Genomic DNA, 24820 nt, shown 5'->3' with positions numbered 1-24820 from the left:
GCAAATTAAGAATGAAGTATTCTTAAAGATTCACATCATAGTTTTTTTTTGGTCATTTTTGTTTGGTTCGGTTTTTTATTTTTGGGGGGGCAGCATCCATGGCAAGTAGAAGTTCCCAAATCAGGGATTAAACCTGTGCCACAGCAGCAACCCAGGCCACTATAGCGACAATGTCCAATCTTTAACCTGCTGAGCCACCAGGGAAGTCCTGAAATCACAATTTTTAACGCTGAAATTTATTGGGCAAAAACTAAGCAGCCATCTGTACTTTTTTCACTGCTTGCCTTGTTAAATCATACCTGTGGCTGAATGAATGATTACACCACGTCTCTTTCCTCCCCTTCCAGACTGAACTTCTTGAGACTGGGTACCATGTTTTATTCAACTTTGTATCTACTTTCCCTTCTAGTATTCAGAGCTTAGAGCTTCTCCTGTGTGTTGCATGACTGACTGAGAGTTCATTAGAGAAAGAGAGTGGGGCTGGAGGGTTGGAGAGGATCAGTAACTGTAAACGTGTTTGTGTCTTTTTTTTTTCTTTAATGGTCCCACCCATGGTATATGGAAGTTCTTGGGCCAGGGAATGAATCTGAGCTGCAATGCTGAATCGTTTAACCCATGGTGCAGGGCCAGGGATCAAATTTGTACCTCCACAGCAACTGGAACCGCTGCAGTCTGATTCTTTTTTGGTGGGGGCGGGGGGGGGCAGAGGCGTACCCATGGCATATGGAAGTTCCCAGGCTAGGGGTTGAATTGGAGCTGTAGCCACTGGCCTACACCACAGCCACAGCAATGCCAGATCCAAGCCACATTTGTGACCTACACTACAGCTCATGGCAACACCAGATCCTTAACCTGCTGAGTGAGGCCAGGGATTGGGACCTGGGTCCTCGTGGATGCTAGTCAGATTCATATCTGCTGAGCCACAATGGGAAGTATGATTGATTTACAATGTTGTGGTATATGAATGCAATGGAATATACTACTCAGCCATAAAAAGAGCAAAATACTAAGTGAAGTAAATCAAAAAAGAAAGACAAATACCATATATCACATCACTCATGCGTGGAATCTAAAATATGGCAAAAATTAACTTATCTACAAAACGTACACAGATTCACAGACATGGAAACAGACTTGTGTGTGCCAAGGGTGAGGGGAGTGGCAGAGGACAGACTGGGAGTTTGGAGTTAGTAGATGCAAACTATTATATTTAGAATGGATGAACAATAACTGGGTTACTTTGCTATATAGCAGAAATTGACAGAACATTGTTAATCAACTATAATAAAAAAATTTTTAGGCGTTCCCGTCGAGGTGCAGCGGAAATGAATCTGACTAGGAACCACGAAGTTGCAGGTTAGATCCCTGGCCTCACTCAGTGGGTTAAGCTTTTGATGTTGCTGTGAGCTGTGGAGTAGGTTGCAGACGTGGCTTGGATCTGGCATTGCTGTGGCTCTGACATAGGCCGGCAGCTATAGCTCCGATTAGACCCCTAGTCCGGGACCCTCCATATGCCATGGGTGCAGCCCCTTAAAGACAAAAGAAAAAAAAAATTTAGGTGTTCAAAAAAAGAAACAGTAGTATTATGGGTATGTATTATTTATGATTATGACAATCTAATCACTGGGTCCACAAGAAAAGTCTTGACCCCGTATCAAAACACAAATGAATAGGAGTTCCCATTGTGGCTCAGTGGGTTAAGAACTCAAATAGTATCCATGAGGTTCAATCTCTGGCCTCACCCAGTGGGTTAAGGATCTGGCATTGCTGCCAGCTGCAGCATAGGTTACAGATATGGCTCATATCTAGTGTTGCTGTGGCTGTGGCATAGGCTGGCAGCTGCAGCTCTGATTCGACCCCTAGCCCAGGAACTTCCATATGCTACAGGCATAGCCCTAAAAAGAAAAAAACAAAAAACAAAAAACAAAACCCTCACAAGTGAATAAATGTACATTGAAATGGTTTATATGTAATTGTTTTAGGTACTGGTTACTTTACCAGTGCGTTTGATTAAGTGATCAATCTTTTATGTGCTCAATACCATTTGCAGCTTTTATATACTAAATCTACCTTCACTTTTTAAATTTTATTTTCCTTTTTAGGGTGCACCCACAACATATGGAAGTTCCCAGGCTAGCAGTCAAATCTGAGCTACAGCCACTGGCCTATGCCACAGCAACACAGGACACAAGCCACGTCTATGAGCTACACAACAGCAAAGAGCAATGCTGGATCCTTAACCCACTGAGCAAGGCCAAAGATCAAACCCACATCCTCTTGGATCCTAGTTGTGTTCATTAACTGCTGAGCCACAAAGGGTACTCCTATCTTTTTCTTATTATTTCATTACAATACTAGTAGCAGTATTTTCTGGTACCCGTGCAATGTTAAACACAAACAAAATATGGGGACCTGCAAGTGACTGGCAGCTATTTCTTGTTTATCATGTTGCCTTCCAAAAAATATTGGGTATTACTTATTTATTATTATAAAAATAAAGCGAACACTTAAAATTTCTTGTAGAAAATATATAAAGCCCAGTGAATTCACAAGTATGAGAAAGTCTTTTAGAAGACAAAAGTAGTTTCCAGGAAACTACTGAAAAGATTATTCCACCATGTTTTTTTAAGTTATTATTATTAAAGAATAGTTGATTAGTCTACCATGTTTAAGCAACTTTCCAAAGTTTTAGAGTAACTCTAAAGCCATACAGATAGGATTTCCCGTCGTAGCTCAGTGGTTAACGAATTCGACTAGGAACCATGAGGTTGTGGGTTAGACCCCTGGCCTTACTCAGTGCGTTAAGGATCTGGTGCTGCCGTGAGCTGTGGTGTAGGTTGTAGACACAGCTCAGATCCCACATCGCTGTGGCTCTGGTGTAGGCTGGTGGCTACAGCTCCGATTCGACCCCTAGCCTGAGAACTTCTATATGCCAAGGGATTGACCAAAGAAATGGCAAAAAAAAAAAAAGTAAATAAATAAAGCCATACAAATAAAGCCAGCAATGGACTGAAAAGGGAAGATTGTTATCGTCAAAGAAAAGGACCAAATTCTGATTGGTTTCTTCAGTTTTATCTTGAAAAGCTGAAGTTATTCTAAATCTCCTACACCTGTAAACATGAGTGTTAAAAGAAATTGTATGAGACTAGTAGACGTATAAGTGATATCACCTTTCTGCGATGCAATTTGGCACTTGGCAACAGTGTCTTGGGAGTGCTGGGACAAGGGTTCGATTGCCTGCCCTACACAGTGGGTTTAGGATCCTGCATTGCTGCAGCTGCAGCTTAGGTCGAGACTGCAGCTAGGATCTGCTCCCTGGCCCGGGAACTTCACATGCTGCAGGGTTGCCAAAAATTAAAAAAAAAAAAAAAAAAAAAAAAAAGAATTTTTAAAAATAACTTTTAGGGTCTCATGTCAGCAAACTCAGTAATTTAGTTGTGTGCTGATTTCTTCCCAAATTTTACAAACTAAAGATTTCCAACCAAAGTACAAAATCTGAATGTTCTCATGTTACTCTAGTTCAAAGGAAAGAAGTTAGACCTTTGGATTGACTGACTGACTCCATAGGCTCCCACCAACACACAGCCTTAGCACACTTCTGCCAAATTGTAATCAAGATCTGCTTATAACACCCTTCAGAAATTTCATATTGAAATAGTTACTGGGACTTCTGGCTACCCATGACAGATGAACACATGTATTTTCTTTTCTTTTTTTTCCTTTTGATTTTATGGCCACATCACGGCATATGGAAGTTCCTGTTCCAGGGACTGATTCCGAGCCACAGCTGGAACCTATGCCACAGGTGCTGCAATGCCAGATCCTTTAACTCATTGTCGAGGACAGGGGTCAAAACTTCACCTCCACGGCATCCCAAACCCATGCAGTCAGATTCTTTTTTTTGTTTGTTTTTTGTTTGTTTTACTTTTTAGGACTGCACTAGTGGCATAGGGAGGTTCCCAGGCTAGGAGTCTAATTGGAGCTACAGCTGCCGGCCTACACCACAACCCCAGCAACGCCAGATCCGAGACACATCTGCAAACTACAGGGCAGCTGGGGGCAAGGCCAGATCCTTTAACCCACTGAGCGAGGCCAGGGATCAAACCTACAACCTCATGGTTCCTCGTTGGATTCATTTCTATTGTGCCACAACGGGAACTCCCGCATTCAGTTTCCCACTGCACCACAGCAGGAACTCCAGAACACAAATGTTTTCTTACTTTACCACCCAAAATGGTACCATGTGACAGTAAAGGGGTTTTTCAAAAATATGCTCTTGAGAGGGTAAAATAAGAACCCTTGGATTCTGGGACACTAGGCCCAGCAGAAGGTGGGGATTCAGAGAACAAGGAGACTAAAGGGAGTTCGTACATATTGATAGTCTTCAGTCTTCTTCTCCTTTAGAGTCCCAGAACTTCCTCCCAAATAGGAGACTTCAAAGTATTCTTTGCCATGTCTGACCATCTCAAATAGGATCTGACAATATGGACATCAGGTGGTGCTTAGTAACCATCCCAATCAGATCACCAGAGAGTGAAGCCTCTCCCATGGGCTGAGGAATCCCCATCAGCCTTGATAATCCATTTTTAGAATTGAGATGACAAAGAAATATTGCTAGTCATCTGAAGAATATCTTTAAAGAAGAGAGAGACTAAGGCAAGGAAACAAACAAATAGAAAAAAGCCAACTTAGAGGAAACAGATGATTGATGCAGGAAGAACATTAAAAAAACACTACAATTAGTATCCTCAGAAAAGTTAAGATTTTGCAACCATAAAACAAGAATAGTATGCTATGAAAAGAGAGCAGATGAGAGGCAGTCAAAAAACAAAGCAAAGTTTATGGAAATTAAAACTGTGGTAGATCCCTGGCCCTACTCAATGGGTTAAAGATCCAATATTGCCACGAGCTGCCGTGTAAACTCAGACCTGGCATTACTCTGGCTGTAGTGTAGGCCGACAGCTACAGCTCCCAATTGACCCCTAGCCTGGGAATTTCTATGCTGCAGGAACAGCTCTAGAAAAGAAAACGAAAAAAGAAAAGAAAATATCAGAGAAAACTGTACCTATATTACTGGCAAGTTCCTGAAAACTGTTTCAAGTGTGTGTGTTCTTGTGCATAGCAAATTGCAATGTAAAATGTATTTCTTATTGGAACCTCATCAAAAAAAAGTCTTGAGAATCACTGCTTTAGAATAAAGCAATTTCCAAAGCAAAAAAAAAAAAAAAAAAAAAAAAAAAAAACAACTGTGGTAGACAATAGCCAAAGCTGAAAAAATTTGAGTAATAAAAAGATGATAGCATTAGCTTTTATCCCATAGAATAAATAAAAAATAGTTTAATAAATAATTAGGAGAGAAGGGACATCTTTTCCTTATAAAAGAAATTCAATGAACACATCTAGGAAGAGTGAGAAAAACAGAAAAACCAATATTAGAACGTCATAATAATAATGATAGTAGGCAATTTCCACCAAAGTTGAATGCTAAAATTAGTGGCCAAAAGTTTGAGAGGAAGTAGGATGTTTACATATTCTCAGTGTACTACCAGTAAGATTATTAATAAAAAAGGGGAAAATAGTTACTTTATAGTTGAGAAACTTAAGAAAGTTAAACATCACCAGTAATAAGACACAGCAACAAGAGGAATTACCTGATATGATTCACAGAGAAAATCACGTCACTTCTGTAGTATTCTTGCCCCAAGTGCACAACCTCAATGTAATCATAAGAAATTAGCAAACTTGGATTTCCCATTGTGGCGCAGTGGAAACAAATCTAACTAGTAACCATGAGGTTGCTGGTTCAATCCCTGGTCTTGCTCGGTGGGTTAAGGATCTGGCATTGCTGTGAGCTGTGGTGTAGGTCAAAGATGTGGCTTTGATCCTATGTTGCTGTGGCTGTGGTATAGACTGGCAGCTGCAGCTCCGATTCAACCCCTAGCTTGGGAACCTCCATATGCCGTGGGTACAGCCCTAAAAAAAAAAAAAAAAAAAAAAAAAAAAAAAAAAAAAAAGGCAAAAGAAATTAGCAAACTCAAATTGAGACACGTTCTACAAAAATAACACACCAGTACTATGGAAAAGCATCAGATCATGAAAGACATGAAAAGAATGAGAAACCATCACAGATCAGAAGAAATTGAGGTGATATAACAAATAATTGCAATGTGACATCCCAGAGTGGATCCATTAACAGAAATTGATATAAACCAACTATAATGGAAAAAATACAAATCATTAATTTACTTAAAAAAAAAGAAAGAAATTGGGTCTAAGTGAGGGAAAAAAACCACAAACTAGTGAAATCCAAAACTAAGCCCATAGTTAACACAATTGTTCCATGTTAATTTCTTAGTTTTGGTAATTCTATTATGGTTATGCAAGGTGTTAACATTAGGGGAAGTTCACTGGGTAGAGGGAATCCCTCTGTACTCACTTTGCAACATTCCCTCAAATATAAAATTATTTCAAACAAAAAGATTTCTTTTAAACTTTAATATAAATATTTTAAATATAAAGTTAAGGAAATCTCTCATAAATTAGATAAAGAGGGCAAAGAGATGGAAAATAAGGAATAACAAGAAGTTTAGAGGAGTTATTTGGGAAAAATGGACAAAGAGAAAAAACAAAGATGAGGAATCATACATGAATAATTTAAGAAAACTTTCCAGACCTGAAGGACATAGTTCGCAGACTGAAAGGACCTACTAGTTTCAAAGATCCACACCAGGAATATCATCCCATTTCAGAAGATGGGGCTGAAGAGAAGATTTGCCAAGCTTTAAAGAGAGGAAAATATATGCAACACACATGTGACATGATGGGAACCAGGCACCACTCCGCATGCAGGAGGGCTGCCAGAAATTAGGAATCTGGGAGTTTACAGAGGCCTGAAAACACCCCTTCCTTCCTGAGCAAAGCTGAGAAACTTTGCTCCCTGGTCTTTAACAATCCTTTGGAATGTAAATGACTGGCTGGGGCTCTGTGGTTCATCCCCCTTTGAAATGTAAACACATTGGGAGATAAAGCTCTGAGTCTCTGGAGGTCTCTGTATTCAATTACTCTTCAGCTTCCCCAACTAGTTTTTCAACCCAAGTGCCAAGAAAAGTTTGCTCATAAAATTTTGAAGAAACATGGAATTATTCATTTCCTGACAGATTGTTTTCCAACCTAGAATTCAATCCACAGCCCAAACATCAATACGGGTCAAGGTAAATGATCTTACAAAGTTCACTGCTATTCGCTCTTCAGATTGAGCATGTGCTCCTCCCTCAAAGCAAGAGAATAAATCAAGAAAAGAATGTGGCTTGGGATCCAGGAAGACTTTTTAGAGTGATATTTGTTTCCTTTAGATCTCCAAGGTCTGAGGATGTCTCTAAAACATGAGAACGGAAGCCCAGTTGCACTGAATCAGGTGTGATTTGAATGATTCTACTTGGAGTTGTGACAGTGTGGGTGGAATCATCCACATTCTCTTCATTTTGAGCAGAGACACAAATGAGTGATGGTCACCAGCTTCCAAACTCTCCTCTCTTTTACTGCCTCTCATACTGAGGAGCCTGGACCTGGTAGTTACCTCCAGTGCCCAGCGGGAGATAGAAGGCAGGCAATCCAAGAAATTACATTGAAAATGCCTGGAGGATCATCTAAAAGAACACAAGTAACAAATGTTGGTGAGGATGTGGAAAAAAGGGTACCGTTGTACACTGTTGATGGGAATGTAAATTGGTTCAGCCACTGTGGAAAACAGTATGGAGTTTTAAAATCAAGGAAAAAGATGAGGGTGCCCACTCTCCTCATTTCTATTCAACATAGTGCTAGAAGTCCTAACAAGAGCAATTAGGCAAGAAAAAGAAATAACAGGCATCAAAAATGGAAAGGAGGAAATAAAAGTGTCTATTTGCAGATGACATGATTTTATGTAGAAAGTACTAAAGATTCCACCATAAAAGTTTAGATCTAATCAATAAATTTCATAGGAGTTCCTGTTGTGGTGCAGCAGAAAGGAATCTGGCTAGTATCCATGAGGATTCAGGTTCAATCCCTGACCTCACTCAGTGGATTGGGGATCTGGTGCTGCCTATGAGCTGTGGTGTAGCTCACAGACATGGCTAGGATCCCACATTGCCATGGCTATAGTGTAGGGCAGCAGCTGCACCTCCAATTCGACCCTCAGCCTGGGAACTTCCATATGCCTCAGGTGCCCCCCTGAAAAACGCAAAAAATAAAAAAATTAATTTAATAAAGCTGCAGCATACAAATTAACATACAAAAGTCAGTATCATTCCTATACACTAACAATGAAGTATCTGAAATGAAAAAGAAATTTTTAAATTGACCCCATTTACAACAGCATCAAAAACAATAAAATACCAAGGAATAAATTTAGCCAAGGAGGTAAAAGACTTCTACTCTGAAAATATAAGATATTGAATAAAGAAAGCAAAGAAGACACAAATAAATAAGGAATCCCATGTTTGTGGATTGGAATAATTAATCTTGTTAAAGTGTCAATACTAGCTAAAGCCATCTTTAGATTCAATACAATATATATTAAGATTCAAATAGAATTTTCTTAACAGAAATAGAAAAAAAATACTCCTAAAATTTATATGGAACCACATAAGACATGAATAGCCCAAGAAATCCTGAGAATAGGAGGCATCATACTTCCTGATTTCAAGTTACTATACTATAAAGCTATAGTCATTAAAACAGTATGGTGCTGGCATAAAAACAAATGAACAAATGGAGTAGAATTAAGAGCCCCAAAATAAACCCAAGCATGTACAGTTAACGAATATTTGACAAGGAAGCCAAGGTTACTCAATGGAGATAGATAATATGGTGCTGGGAAAAATGGTATTCACATGTAGAAGAATAAAACTGGACCCTTATCTGATAACACGCACAAAAATTAACCCAAAATAGATTAAAGACATGAATGTAAGACCTGAAACCATGAAACTCGCAGAAGAAAATATAGGGAAAAACTACCTTAACATGCGCCTTGGTAATAATTTTTAACAAATCACATCCAAAGCACAAGCAACAAAATTAAAATAAATAAATGGGACTATATCAAACTAAAAAGCTTCTACACAGCAATAGAAACCATCAATAATGTGAAAAAAAAAAAAACCCTACAGAATGGGAGAAAATATTTGCAACACATGTATCTGATAAGGGGTTAATATCCAAAATATATAAAGAATTCATACAATCAACCCCCCCCAGATGATCCAATTTAAAAATGGGCAAAGGACCTGAATAGATTTTTTTTCCAAAGAAGATATATGAATGGCTGACAGGCACATAAAAATGTACTCAGCATCACTGCTCATTAGCGAAATGCAAATTAAAACCACAATGAGATATCACATCACGTCTATTAAAATGCCTGATTTCACTACATATGGAATCTAAAACAAAACAAAACAAATAAGTAAACATAGCAAAATAGAAGCAGAATCATAGGTACAGAGAACAAACTTCTGGAGTCCCCTTGTGGTGCAGCAGGTTAAGGATCCTGCACTGTCACTGCAGCAGTCCCAGTCACTGCTGTGGCAAGAGTTCCATCCCTGGCCTGGGAACCTCCACATGCTGTGGGCACAGCAAAAAAAAAAAAAAAAAAAAAAAAAAGATTAAAAGAGGTACAAACTTCCATTTATAAAATAAATGAGTCACAGATATGAAATGTACAGTGTGAAGAGTAGTTGATAATTATTTAATATTTTTGTATGGTGAGAGATGGTAACTAGACTTATGATGATCATTTTGAAATATATGGAAATATCGAATCACTATGTTGTGCACCAGGAACTAATACAGTGTTGGAGGTCAATTATACTTCAGAAACAAACTCATAGAAAAAAGAGATTAGATTTGTGATTATCAGAGATGAAGGATGGGGGAGGCAAAATGGATGAAGGTGGTCAAAATGTACAAACTTCTAGTTATAAGTTAAATATGTACTAGGGATGTGATGTACAACATGATAGATATAATTAACACCGCTGTATGTTATATGTGAACGACCTTAGGAAAGTAAATTTTTTTGTTCTTTTTACAGCCGCACCTGTAGCATATGGAAGTTCCCAGGCTGAGGGCTGAATTGGAGGTGCAGCTGCAGTCTACACCATAGCCACAGCAACAGCAGATCCAAGCTGCACCTGCAACCTATGCCACAGCTTCGGCAACGCTGGATCCTCAACCCACTAAGGGAGACCAGGGATGGAAGCCACATCCTCATGGACACTATGTCAGGTTTTTAACCTGCTGAGCCACAATGGGAACTCCATAGTAAATCTTGAGAGTTCTCATCACAAGGAAAAACTTTATTTTCTATTTCTTTTAAATATTCTATGTATATGAGATGATGGATATTCACGAAACTTATTGTGGTAATGATTTCATGATGTATGTAAGCCAAATCATTGTACTGTACACATAGTATTTACAGAGCTATAATATGTCAATTATACTCAATGAAACTGAAAAGAAAAAAATGCTCAATATCACCAGTTGTTAGGGGAATGAAAATTAAAACCACAATGAGATATGACCTCGTGCTTATTTAAATGGCCATTATCAAAAAGGCAAGTGATAACACATGCTGCCATGGATACAGAGAACAGAGGATCTGTGTGCACTATTGGTGAGATTATAAATTGGTACAGGTACTATGGAAAACGTGGAGTTTCCTCCAAAAAGATCAAAAATAAAAATACCGTATGATCCAGCAATTCCACCTCTTGGTATACATATCCAAAGGAAATAAAATCACTATCTTAAAGAGATAGCTGCACTCTCATGCTCATTGTAATAGGATTCACCATCACCAAGACCATCAATGTATGAATGGATAAAGTTGTGACATATATACATATATAATATTCAACTATTAAAAAGTGAAGAAATTATACCATCTGTGACAGCATAGATTTTTGAAGACATTATGTTAAGCGACATAAGAGAAAGACAAATTCTGTAAGATCTCATTTATGTATAGAATCTTATTTAAAAAAAAAAAACCCATCAAACTCATAGAAAAATAGATTGGCCTTGTGGTTACCAGAGATGGGAGATTGGGGGATTAAAGGAACATGGTCACGAGGTATAAACTTTCAGTTATAAATGAGCACCAGGGACCGAATGTACAGCATAACTGTACTCAATGCTGCTGTGTGATGAACAGGAAAATTATTAAGAGAGAAGCTCCTAAGAGTTCTCATCACCAGAATTTTTTTCTTTTCTTTTTATTGTATCTGTAAGAGATGATGGATGTTAACTAAACCTATCATAGTAATTATTTCACAATACATATAAACCAAACTATCATGCTGTACACCTTAAACTTATGTTGCTCAATAAAACCGGGGGGAAAAAATAAGAAAACTCTTAAGATCTCATAATTCACAGAAATGAGTTTGGGAGAATAATGATTAATCACACAGCACCTAAAATTAATCCATCCCTATCATTTTTCATTCCTCCTTTCTCAATGCCACATTTTATTACAGACTATTAAATATAATCTTATCTATACTTATCAGACCATCTGATCCAGTAGCCTCCCAATCTGGCTAATACTTCCTGTTTCATACTAGCTGCAAGATTGCAGAGGAGTAGCTGAAGTTTTCTAAGATAAAAAAGAGCACAGGACTCATACACACACCCTTCCTTAATTAAAGGTAAACAGCCTAAGAGTGAAGTGTAATTAAGTTCCCTGTTACCCTTCTAACCATCTCTATGGGTAATCCTGTGAGAGGTCAGTAACATTTTAAATCAATTATATCTGATTTTAAAAACCACTTTACAGCTAAATTTCCTAGCTGTTACTTATGCAAAAAAAAAAAAAAAAGAATTTATATTTGAAATAGCAAACAAGAATGGGATAAACTGGGCAGGGAAATAAATCACTGTTTCCATTTTGGCTCAAGACATTAAAGGATTATGCAACCAGTCCAAGGTGGTGACAGCTTGAAAGCCATTGAGGGAGAACTTGAATTCAAGTTTTCTAGCACCTTCCAGAGAGAAGGAAGAACTCCTGACATAGATAACCATTTTTATAAAGATAGTTAACTTTAGCACCGGAAGTAGAAGGCCTCTGGTCTAGTGGGATTTCCCCAGGCTCAATGAATAAGAGAACGTGTAAAGAAAGCTACAGGTAGTTTTGTTATACTTCGATCATCCATGACATTCTATTTGCAGTTTTCCAACATTATTTAGATCGGAAGCAAGGCAAAACAATGTTAGTAAGCATTCGGCTCTTTGCATGGGAGACAGCTTACAAAAATAAAAACATGGGGATTAATTTATTACACAAACTTTGAGGCAGCTGTTCGCATAAATGCCCCTCTATCTCCTCATAGCTGCTCCCACCCTAACAATGGACTGAAGGCGATGAGGCTGTGTGCAGGGCTGCAGTCATCCTTTCCCTGTTGGAGGGCATATGACACAGAGGCTAAGAGCACAGTCCCTGAAGGCAGATGGCCCTGTTCTCTTGTCCTGGCTCTGATGTGTGAACCTAAGAATTATCACAAAGCATACAAAGGGATTGTATGTATGGTGCCTGATAGCTGATAAACATTCAACACATGCTCGGTTTTATTATTAAATTCCTGATCCTCTTGATTATCCAGTGACTGAAGTTCAAAACAAGTGAAAGCTAACAAAACAAAAGCACCAGCCAAGAGCTGTTAGAATCACTTATTGGAATCATCTACAGAAGGCTTCTGTCCTCTGATTGAAAGCAGAAAATAACCACATCCCAAGTAAGTTTAATAGCTTAGGATGATTTCACAGAACTCCATCAAAATGACAGACTGCCCCATCACCATGGTGAAAACCAACAGAAGAAATTTCTTTCCAGGTCCCCATTAGCTTACTTGCTGCCCTACCTGAATCTGTGGGCTCTACGGGATCACGTGCTGAATTTCAGTTGGCTACCCTGTACTGCTCATGGAGGCCTTTCCTTTAGACCTTCCAAGTTATTAATATCCTTGTTCAATGCTTGGGAAAATCAGGTTATCATTCATTTACTCTTTTAGTTTTCTTTACATCAGTGCCTTTTCCTGATGACAGGATCTATTATTATTATTATTATTATTATTGTCTTTTTAGGGCCGCATCTGTGGCATATGGAAGTTCCTAGGCTAGGGGTTGAATCAGAGCTACATCTGCAACCTACACCACAGCCCATGGCAACAGCAGATCTTTAACCTACTGAGCAAGGCCAGGAATCAAACCTTCGTCCCCATGGATACTAGTTGGATTCCTTGCCACTGAGCCACAACAGGATCCATTATTTTAAAGAAGTAAACCATAGTCTCATTTCATACTCCTGTTTCCAAGACCAGTGCCAATGAGAGAAACTCAGAGTCATTCTATGAAAATGGAAATATTGAGCAGATATATTTTCTCAGTATACATTCAAAAAAGTCCTTGGAAAATATTTCTTTTGGTACTACTAGATTTCATGACTATGTATTAAAAATGCTGAATGACTTTCTAAAGTCTATTTTGTGAACTACATTGAAATACCGGTCACAGTAGAATTTTTAAAGCATTTTTCAACTTTATGATCTTTTGTATATCTTTGTCAATTTTGGTAAAACTTGGAAAAGTCCATCATTTAACTCCATCCTGGACCATAAACTCCACGAGGGCAGGAATGTTGTCAGTCCTGTTCGCTGCTGTGCCACCAAAAACTAGTCCAATTCCACACACACACACTCTCAGGAAGACTTTGTTGACTGACACACTTGAATCTTACTCTATAGAAAGTACTTTTATAGTAAGATGGAAGGAAATACCGCCCCGCCCCCCCCCCCACAAAAGAGCAAAGTGATTCAGTAAAGTGGTATTCTGGAACTAAAGGAAAATCAGAATTCTTGAGCAGCAGTGTAAGCCCCCTTGAGGAGAAGTGACAGATCATCCTGAAATTCATACAAACCAGATAGGGAAAGGTCAGGTGTAAAAGGCAAATGTAAACATATCCCCCAAATGCATTTCAGAGATGAAACTCAAGCCAGCTCTCAAAATTGCAATTCTGACTCTGCCATCACAGATATTCCCAAAGCATAGCAGGGAGCCATCCAGAGGCTAGGGTTTGCACCTGACTGCCCTCCAACGACTGCCTTAAAGGATGGAAGGTGACAAAAAAAGACAAAGCCAAAGACAACTCTAAGAGGAACACAAGGGTTCATGAAAACATAGTTGGGAACTGGTTGAAGACTACAGAAATTCCAGGATAAACACGGCTTCGGTAGTTATAGCTAGTTAAGACTAAATAAGGGCTAGGTCTAAAGCTTGGGGCCAATGATTGACAGATGTCAAAGTCAAAGGAAATTCAGTTTTGCTTCTGCTTCTCGATTGAGAACACCTTTTAAGAAGAAGGGAACATTTACAGTGCACCTCAAAAGTAGTAGGTATGTGGAGTTCCTGCTGTGGCACAGTGGGTTAAGAACCTGTGCTGTCAAGGTGCAATTTCAATCCCTGGCCCTGAGCAGTGGATTAAAGGATCTGGCATTGCCGCAGCTGCAGTGTAGTTCACAAGCCGTAGCTTGGATTCAATCCCTGGCCTGGAAACTTCCATATGTAGCAGGTGCAGCCATTAAAAAAAAAAAAAAAAAAAAAGTGGTTGGTGCGTACTGATTATCAGTTATCTTCACAGCAGACCAGAAGAAGAAATCCCCACCATTACTTTAGAAAAGATGAAACTAAGGCTCAGGGTAGCTAACAATTTGCCTACATTTTCTTCTTCTTCTTTTTTTTTAAAGGGCCACACTTGCAGCATATGGAAGTTCCCAGGCTAGGGGTCTAATGGAAGCTGCAGCTACTGGTCTATGCCACAGCCACAGCGATGCAGGATCCAAGCCTCAGCTGTGACCACAGCTCATGGCAATGCCAGATTCTTAATCCACTGAGCAAGGCCAGGGATGAAACCTGCATCCTCTTAGATATTAGTTGGGTTTGTAACCTGCTGAGCCAAAACGGAATCGCCAGAACTTGCCTAAATTTATCACTGATAAGTAAAACCAGGATCCAACTCAAATTTGGCTTCAAAATGTTTTCCACTAAATCATGTTCCCTCCCTGCTATACCAAAAAGATTTATGTGAATACAGGTAATTGGGAGAATCTCTGGAAGAGATCATGAAATCATACAACAGCTGAAATCTGTCACAATCCGGATAAATTACACCCAGTGCCCTCGAGATAAGACCAGTATGGTGCCCTTTAAGGAATCATGGGCATCATCTTCCTTTTTTTAAAGAATGCTTAAGACAAGACCCTGAAAGGGCCACTCTACTGGTCTGGGGCCAAATCTCTTCACCTTTGTATCTCAGGATTCAGCCCAGGGCCTCAGGCACAATGGTTAACACATGTTGAATTAAGGCTACACCATCTTTGGAGTTCCCCTGTGGAGCAGTGGAAATGAATCCGACTAGGAACCATAAGGTTTTGGGTTCGATCCCTGGCCTTAATGGGTTAAGGATCTGGTATTGATGTGAGCTGTGGTGTAGGTGGAAGATGCGGCTCAGATCCTGCATTGCTGTGGCTGTGGTGTACGCTGACAGCTGTAGCTCCAATTCAATCCCTAGCCTGGGAACCTCCATGTGACATGGGTGTGCCCCCCCCCCCCCGCCAAAAGTGTATATTTACATATATCAAGTTTGGTCAAGTAGGATCAAATGTATTTTGAACAGTTCCAAGCAGGAGAAAGTGCCCACTTACGAAAATGGAGACAGAAATCAAGGCAGAAGGAGCAGTCAGCAGTCTCAGGATGGGAGTGGAGCATGGTTCATCCAGGATAGGAATAGAAACTCCCCATCACTCAAGTGCTCACACATTCTGGTTAAGTATTAGAAGGAAGCAGAGGAGTTTTCCCTTCGTGACTCAGCGGTTAACAAACCTGACTAGGATCCATGAGGATGTGGGTTTGATCCCTGGCCTTGCTCGGTTATGGATCCAGAGTTGCTCTGAGCTGTAGCGTAGGTTGCAGACACGGCTTGGATCCCACATTGCTGTGGCTGTGGTGCAGGTCCGCAGCTGGGGCTCCGATTTGACTCCCAGCCTGCGAACTTCGATATTCTGCAGGTGCGGCCCTAAAAAGCCAAAAAAAAAAAAAAAAAAAAAAAAAAAAAGCAGAGAGGAAAGGAAATGTAGGTGTTCATCTCTCACTAGGACGGTTTTCCACGGTTACCTTGCCTCCAGCCAGGTGTTTTGTCTCCCATCCATCCAGTGGGGAAGGGCAGAGAGACAAGTGAGAGTTGGTCTCCCCCTTCTCTTTCCAGGAATCCTCAGCTCTTTAACCCTTAACTCAGAACTCAAGACTGGAAGCCTTACTGTCCTAGTTCTATTACACCTTTACAGCTGCCCTGGCAACTAATCACTGCTAACAGCGTTACCAGGAGAATGAATTTCAGGTTCCCAATGACTAAGTTACAGATAACCTTCCACGACATAAGGCAATAAACTGGACACTACATCAACTTGCTTCACTCTCTCATCACCGTCTTTTCTCTTTTTCCTCACTTGATGATGACCTCTGTAATTTCTAAACTTGTGATCAAGTTAATTAGCAGGCAGGCTGCCTAAATTTTAGACTTCCCAAAATTCCCTTCCTCAATCCTTGCCAATGTCATGCAAGTTAGCATAAAACCTAAAATAAAGTTTGCAGACATTCTCTCTGGATAAACAGGAAAAAAGCCGCTGGTTTTTATATAAAAAGGTAGTAATGTTGGCATTAGAATGTCCTTCCCTCTCACAATGCAGATTCAGTGTAAGCACATTCCAGAATGATCCCGCTGTGATGGGAGGGTGGGAGGTCCCCTTGAACGGCTGGTCACAAAGGCTTCGTCATCCAGGGGACACGAAGGCCAGCCGGGTGGGAAGACAGGCAGGCTTAATGATGAAGAGACCAGAAAGCTGCCACATCATGACCTTGCTATTGCCAAGAACACAATGAAAACATGCACCCCTAACACGGAGGAACCCAGTACTGGTGGCAGAAATTACAACACAAATACATTTCTCATGCAAAACAGGACAGATGATAGACTTTCACATGATGCCAGTAAAGTGCTGAAAATTAAGCTGTCTCTCTTGTGGTAACCACCAGGATGGCGATTAGATTTCAATGAGGACTAATGCACACGGTGAACTTGCAACTCTGTAAAACCATGACCGGAATAGTACAGAAAGCGCACTTTGGTAGAAACTTGGGTGTGTGAAAAAGGCTGCTAGGAAAAAAAATGAAAACAAGAATGATAGAAGTATATTTTCTTTTATATACAAAAAACGAAGGCCCCCAGAATGATTTGCTGAAGTAGCTATCAACAAGATGTTCAATTACGTTTCCTTTGCTTTGGTTAAAACAGCCTTGGAACAGCCATTGGTTCCCCTTCTACTAATAGTATATAAACACACAGTGACAGGACTACTTTTAGGACAAAATAATCAACTTTTAAGAAAAGAAATTAAATTAATTTTAAACTAAATTAAACATTTACCAATAAATAAGTGTCTTAAAAAGGTAACATCTTTATCCTACAATCCTGGGCAAAACATATACACCAATTTAAAAAATAACATTTCCCTCACAGTAATAATTACAGGTGTTAATGCAACGAGCTAGGAAATGACATGACTTTAATGTATGGTTAAAAAAAAAAAATCCTAGCAACTGAAAATAAATTTATAAAATGGACATCTTTCTAAAATGGTACATTCCAAATAACTGACTACTATTTTATTACAGAACATAAAATGCAAACTATTGTTGGTATTTCAATATATTCCTTAAAAAAATGTTCAAAAAGAAATTTCTTACACCAGAATTGGAACAGCACTTATAATTCTGTTTACGGCTATGAAAAGGCAGTCAACTTCTACTTAAAACTGTAACCAGTGAGGAAATATACTTCAAGAACATAAACATTTGGTCTGACAATCTTTAATATTGGTTAAAAACAGACTGATGTTTGTTGCTGATGGAAGTTACTTTAATCCAATGTGCAAAAAAAAAGTGCAGCTGTCTACTTGTACTTGAGATACACAAGACCAACGCTTCTGTACTATTTACACACTTAAAAGATTTTAAACGTGTTAATTTAAGGAAGGACATTGCATCTCCTTTATGGGTAAATCACGTGCTACGGAGAGCCCCAAAGCTGAATTGCATTCTTTTAGGCTACACAAACGTATCCAAAGAGGCATACCCGTTCTTGTCCTAATTTTGATCCTAAATAAAAACCCAATTTCAAAATCACTTAGGAATCATTCTGATCTAGGAAATCCTGGAATTGTTGCAAATGTGCAAACCTGGTCTCTGAGAGCCAGATTCTGACACTCCCCTTTCTAACCCTCTCACCACTGGTCCATCCCACCAACCCCAGCGGCTGCAGACTGGCAATGCCCAAAATAAGAGGAATGAAAAAAACTCAGCCCTCAGACCACCCACATGCCTGTGGGTATGCTCAGCCTTGGGGACGTGTGACGACATGTCTGGAGTAGGTATGGGCAATCAAAAGGGATGAAGAAACACTTCTGCAAACAACCATTATTTGTCCACAAAACCCATGAAAAACAGTGATAGAAAAGTAACAAACCAAATATAGAAATCTGAGACCATTCTGCATTTCCAGCACTTGTTTGCATGAATAGGCAGGGTTCCTGGTCAACCACCCACCAGTATTTTCTGCGTCTACACCAAGTACTTTGCCCAAAGTTCTTAAAAAATGCCGATGTGACCCTAAGTCACACAGAATGGTGATGATCAGGAAATCAATTTACTTGATTATCACTCTGTGCAGTGCACGCACTGGTGCAACAAGCGTAAAGGGGAATTTAAGAAAAAAGGGATAGAAGTCTCTCACTTCTGAACGGGACACGGGAGTCCGCAAATGAAAATCAGAAATCATAAAAAAGAGGACGGGGCGGGGGGGTTGGTGCTTACTGGCAACATTAATACTGGACACCAGACCGGACAGTGAAACTGTGTGGTCAGAACCAAGGAGCGGAATTTCCTTGCAAAGTTTTAAAAACACACAACCAGGCACAGCCTTAAGTCCTGCGAGTGCGATGCCTGGCAAGTTCGCACCGACCGCAGCGGCTGGCGTTCCTGCGCCGGGAGGCAGGAGGCGGGATGTGGCGGGGCGGGCCTGGCATCCCGGCCGCCTCAGCTGCAGGCAATGGTCTCCAGCTGCTGCTCGGCCTCCGCGGCCATGGCCGCTGCCTGCAGCTGCTCCGTCTCGCTCTGGATGGCGCTGGGGGTGACCTGCTTCCGCTCGCTGTGCATATTGTTCTCATGCCGTTTCAGATCGGATGCCTTGGCGAAGGCCTTGGTGCAGGAGCCGCACACGAAGGGCTTCTCGCCCCGGTGCCTGCGCTCATGGTCCTTGAGGTGCGACTTGTGTTTGAAGGCCTTGTCGCACATGTGGCAGGCGAAGGGCCTCTCGTTGCTGTGGACCCGCTCGTGCTTCTTCAAGTCCGGGGCGCGGATGAACGACTTGCCGCACACCTCACAGCTGTAGGGCTTGTAGCCCGTGTGGATCTTCAGGTGCTCCTTCAGGTGGGCCTGCGTGGTGAAGCCCTTGGTGCACATCTCGCAGACGAAGGGCCGGTCGGCCGTGTGCAGCTTCTCGTGCTTCCTCAACCGGCCCTCGTCCGAGAAGGTCTTCCCGCAGGCCTGGCAGGCGATCTGCTCCCGGTGGTGGCCATAGAGCAAGTACTCGAACTTCATGTCACTGGCGGCTGTGGTCCAGCCGGGGGTCTGTTCATCCTTCACCTCGCTCATTCCATCATTAAAGGTTAAGGCTTGCGGGGTCTGGGACCCCAGATCCTTGGACTCGGGGGTCTCCATGGATTCTACTTCCTGGCCGTAGCAATTGACTTTCCGCACCTCCTCGCTCCCCAGTTCTTTCAGGATCGCCTCCTGGACCCGGAGCGTCGTCGTGGGTGACTTGCCGTCCTCCTGACTTGGGGGGGTGCCTTCTACCGTGTCGTCGGAAGGGCTGTCATCCTGGTCTCCGATCTCCTCCACGTCGTCGTCCTGAGCGTCAGCAGTATCTCCAATGGGGCGATTGATCTTGAGGCAGTACTTGCTCTTGGACTGGCCGTTGTTCTCATCCGGACTAGACACATCCCGCTTCTGAGAGCAGAGTTTATCCAAAAAGCGGATACCAAGAATCTGACCTGACGACATCATTAAGTTAACATCTTCTTTTTTTACAGAAATCTTTGCTGTGTACATGTAATTCAGGACCTCTTCAAATATATCAGAACGAAGAAAATCTATCTCTATTACTGAAGAGCTATCGACCTCAAGCTTCTTGAAAAGCTTTTTAAAGTAGGTGCTGCACGCGGCAAGGACACACCTGTGTGCTCTGAACTTCACATCCTCAACCACGATGGCGATGTCGCAAAATTCTCCTTCCAGGCGCTGTTCATTTAGCGTTTTCAGAAACAGAGTTTTATGATCATCGTCATTATATTTAATGGTTTCAGACATACTGATGAAAAACTCCTACAAAAAATGTTTAAAAAGAAACTTTGGTAATTAGGAACAATACTTTTCCTTACAGAAAACACAGGGAGACTTTCATTTTCTGATCAATTTCAGGTCCCTAATAATTTCAGAAAGTCACTGTCGGGAGTGGTTCAAGAATGTGAGTAGAAAAGGCGGATCCCGACTCAGTGATTTCCATATTGTTCCTTCTCTTATCTTCAGTGTCCTGAGCATCTGCCTACTTAGAATAACAGCAGCTTCTACTGAGCATGCCTGGCCTTATACTACGTGGTTTCCTTTTCAGATCTCCACAAACGCATTGACCTTGAGACATACAGGTATCACTACCCCTCAATTGTACAGATGAGCTGAGGAACCTGCTCGGCAATCTAGTTATCGAGTGGCGTGTCGAGGTTCAAATCGAGGCAGTCTAACTCTGGAACCCATGCTTCCTGACAACTATTAGAGGCAAGGACAAATAACTCAGCTTCAAGGTTTATGAAACAGGTTTCCGGTAAGAATCCACCAGTCCTATGGATTGGTGTGGCTGCTGTGTCTACTCTACTCTCATGCAGAGGATGGTTCAGTAAAATAACTAGCAGCTCTCAGCATGCTACTTCCTTGCCGGAAGACAAACCACTGCTGCAGAACTAGAGAGGGATATCAATGCCAGAATATTCCATTCAGTGTTGTCTTCTAGTTTTTCCACACTGGTTTTGGGCCACTTCTGAACAGGGTTCAGGTTTACTATGACCCTCGGGAATCAGATGACATTGGGGAAGTCAACGACGGGCAGCTTCATTCCCTCTGGATGTCAATCTATTTGCCATCCAAATCAAAGTGTCATCAACACAGATGCACCTGACAAATGCTACAAGTATGTGACAAGTAAAAGAACTTTCAAAGTGGCACGAAACGCATCTGTTAAATAAGCGATCTTTTTAAAAAATAATGTGTTGTATGTTTTCTTTTCAAAAACATTGGTTTTCTTTATTCAACTAAGTATAAATATGAGGAAATAAATATCTCCGCTAAGGAAACAGAAGTGCTAAGACATAGTTGAGAGAGGGAGCGCTTTTCAAGATAATACCAAACTATATTTTCAAGGCTTAATATCCAAAGTTATAGTTACCATGAACAACTCAGGCTATTATCTTAATGCTTTAAACACCAAATTCTTCAGATCAGAATAACTCTGATCAGGGGCACGCCGGTCCTACAAGAGAAAAGGACACACAAGAGTAAGGTTGGCTCTTCCTCCATCCCAAATTCTAAACAAGAATGTTTTCAAGAATTGATTTAAAAAAATAAACTTTCCTTTCTTGTCCTGCCACTGGCACCTGTACACATTTTCAGGTTGGGAACAGAGAAGAGGGTGGCTGGCAGCATCGGGTCCAGCTCTGAACAGATATGAAGAACAGGTAAGAGCTGTAGCACTTGCAGCCTGGAGTGGGGGAGTGGTGCACACCCGGAATGGGAAGGATGACTTGGAGAACCACTGAGGAATTGCCCTCACAAAGTCCACATCCCTATTTGTAAGGATGCTGATTGCTACACAGATAGAGTAAAAGTCAGTAAGTGCCCCCTACCCCCATCATCTCCTGCTGGATACCTTCCACATTTTTCTCTAGGCTCCTATAAACATAGAGTCTGTGTTTGTGTGTATTTTTTTTTAATAAACAAAGTTGAACACCTAACAGTTAACACTGGAGGAGGAACAGTGGCTGCTTTCTTCTTTCCACACTTCTGTATGACGTATAACACATCACTTAAGGTACACTGGTCTTTAAGCCCACATTTGAGAAATCCAGGTGTTTCTGCCTCTATCCCTAAAGTGGAGCTCAAAGAATTCTAGCTTTATGCGAAGAACTTTCACCAGAGGGGAAGCATCCAGGAGACCAACATCCTGAAAAACATGAAGTCTCCTTTACTGAACGGTGATCACATAAACTTTAGTGTGGCAGGACCAAAGTCCTGAAGTCCCTCCAGAGTTACCTGCACAGAAAAGCAAGAACACCAATTAGCTGCCTCGAGTAGCAGGCTGTTTTCTTATCTGCCAGGTGTGAGGACTGGGCTAAATTATTTCTAAGGATGCTTCCAGCTCTGCCTGTTTCCTGGATGCACCCCAGCCGTAGACACCCCCAAGGGAAGTCAGCCAGGTGAAACCTTCCTACCAGGTCACTTCCTACAGATGCGGCCAGCAGCTCTCCCTAGGGCTTGTGGGATAAAAGTGCATGGACCAGGCACTGGAGTGGCGGTACAGTACCCATGGCAACATTTGAGCGTGCTGGGGTTTTTTTTTTGGGGGGGGGAGTGTGTTATTTGGCTTCCTCTCTTTCAAGATCTCTGAGGATCATTTTTTTCTGTTGACATGTTCCCATTGCAAATTTCAGGTGAGTCAAACTGAAAGATACCCATTGCCTATACGTGGAGAGAAAGATGTAAGCCCCAACCACACCTCCAGGACGACGCTGCCTCTTTATTGCGATTCTACAAACAGCCGGCGCTGGGCTCCTGCAAAGCCGAACTTACATAAGTGGCGGCGGCCGCCTCCCCGACCCCGGGGCCGCTGCGACAATGGCGGCGGCACCACTTCCCGGTTGAAAGCTCGCAACTTCAGGATGGGGAGGAAGCAGGGAACGGAGCTCAAGAGCCAAGGCGCCTCCAGAGCCTCTCCAAGCCTCGCTCCCCTCTCTTTCGGCTCGGGAGGTGGGGGACAGGATAAAGCCATTTGCATTCCTTCCCGAACAAAAGCTCCCGGCCGGGGAGCGGGGAGGTGAAAGGGCCGCTTTCCCTTTCAGATTCAGGCTTTCAGCGCAGGCTACGGCTGTGGCTCCGAGAGCGACAGGGAGGACCCACGGCGGCCCCCGCGGCAGGGAGCAGGAGCGGGAGCGGGCATGCGGCCGGGATCCGCAGCCCCGCGCCGCGCCCCGCTCCGCCCGCGAGCCCGGAGCTCGCGCCCCGCGCACTCCCCGGCTGGCTCGCGCCGGGCCCTCCCCCGCCCTCCCGCGGCCGGGGGCGGGGGCGGCGCGCGGCCGGCTTCCCGAGCTCTGCGGGCGCTCCCGGGAGTGCGAGCGCGGGGGTCCCGGCCCCCTCCTCCACGGGAGGCTGGGGGCGGCGCGGCGGGCCCCGCGGCGCGGAGGGGCGGCGCCCGGCGGGCCGCGCTCGGCGCCGGGCTCCGGGCCGTCCCCACCCCCACCGCGGTGCACTGCGGCGCTGCGAGCGGGGGCGGCCATGAACTCCGCCGCCGAGGCTCGGTGAGCGCGCGCGCGGGGCTGCCGCCGCCGCCTCCCGGCCGCTGCCCAAACCCGCTCGCCGGCCTGCGCGGTCTCCGGAGCGCCCCGGCCCCACGCCCGACCCCGCTCGCGCCGCGCCGCCGGGGCCAACCGCACATCCTGGAGCTGACTAGTGCTCCAGAGCTCAGCGAGAACGCGCTTCTTCCGGGCAGCCCCGCCGCGCCAGCAACCGGCTGCCCCCGCGCCCCCGCGCCCGCCTCGCGGCCGGCCTGGGCCCCTTCCGCACCCCCGGCCCGCGCTTACCTGCAGCCTGGCACAGCCACAGACACTCGCCGTGGGCTCCCCGCGCTCACTGCACGCAGGCCGGGGACGGGATGGACGCGGGGCGCGGGGGCACGGTGGGTGGCAGTGTGTTTTGGATTTTTTTTTTTTTTTTGGAGTTTGGGGAGGGGGCGGGGTGGGGGGAATCGTGCACGTCCCTGATGGTAGCAGCCCTCCTCCTGCACGAGCACAGAATGTCTAGCCGGCCGTGAACACCCCCACCGGCACCCCCCCCTTCCCGTGCATGCGCGGTGCGGGCCAGGGGGAAGGCGCGCGGCCGGCTTGCGCAGGCACGGAACCCGACCGGGCCTCTAAATGGGCGAGCAGGGAAAGGGTTAATCCGGGACCTTGCGACGCTTTCGTTGAAGTCTACGGGGCCGCCCCCGAAGGGTTCTGGCCTGCGCACGCGCGCGCACGCGCGCGGCTTGGGGCGCGCGGAGCCCGCGCGCGGGAGAAGAGGTGGGCGGGGCCTGGGCGGGGCTCCGGGAGCTGAGGAGCAAATGCACGAGCGCTGCTCGCGGGCACCCGCCCCGCTTGCAGCTCCCGCCTCCCACTCGGACTCCCGAGCTCCCGCCCGCGCCAGGCGCCGGCACGGCACCGGGGACGCGGGAGCCCGGCGCTCCCGTGCGTGTGCATGTGCGTGGGCAGTGCCACCGTCGGGCGCGCGCAGACCCGGCGCCGCGGCTGCGGGGCTCGCCTGGGACGCCCCGGGCACCCTCCCTTCCGCGCTCACGGGCGACAGAGAGACG

General features: G+C 43.6%; 1 protein-coding gene across 2 annotated transcripts; it reads right to left on the bottom strand.

Moving 5' to 3' along the window:
* ZBTB14 (zinc finger and BTB domain containing 14) lies at positions 16939–24403 on the bottom strand. 2 transcript variants are annotated; one of them, XM_021096128.1, is made up of 3 exons: positions 24054–24403; positions 21647–21730; positions 16939–20532 (listed from the first exon to the last, which is right to left on the bottom strand). In XM_021096128.1, the coding sequence occupies exons 2-3, from the start codon at positions 21647–21649 to the stop codon at positions 19186–19188; spliced, it is 1350 nt and encodes a 449-aa protein (XP_020951787.1). In that variant the 5' UTR covers positions 21650–21730; positions 24054–24403; the 3' UTR covers positions 16939–19185. The 2 variants fall into 2 exon arrangements, with proteins under 2 accessions (XP_020951787.1, XP_020951788.1); XM_021096129.1 differs by lacking the exon at positions 24054–24403 and adding an exon at positions 23047–23440 and having other exon boundaries at positions 17262–20532.

The sequence above is a fragment of the Sus scrofa genome, chromosome 6, assembly GCF_000003025.6.
Source record: "Sus scrofa isolate TJ Tabasco breed Duroc chromosome 6, Sscrofa11.1, whole genome shotgun sequence".
NCBI lineage: Eukaryota > Metazoa > Chordata > Mammalia > Artiodactyla > Suidae > Sus > Sus scrofa.
The sequence above is the reverse complement of the archived record's forward strand: the minus strand, read 5'-3'. Positions and strand labels throughout refer to the sequence as shown.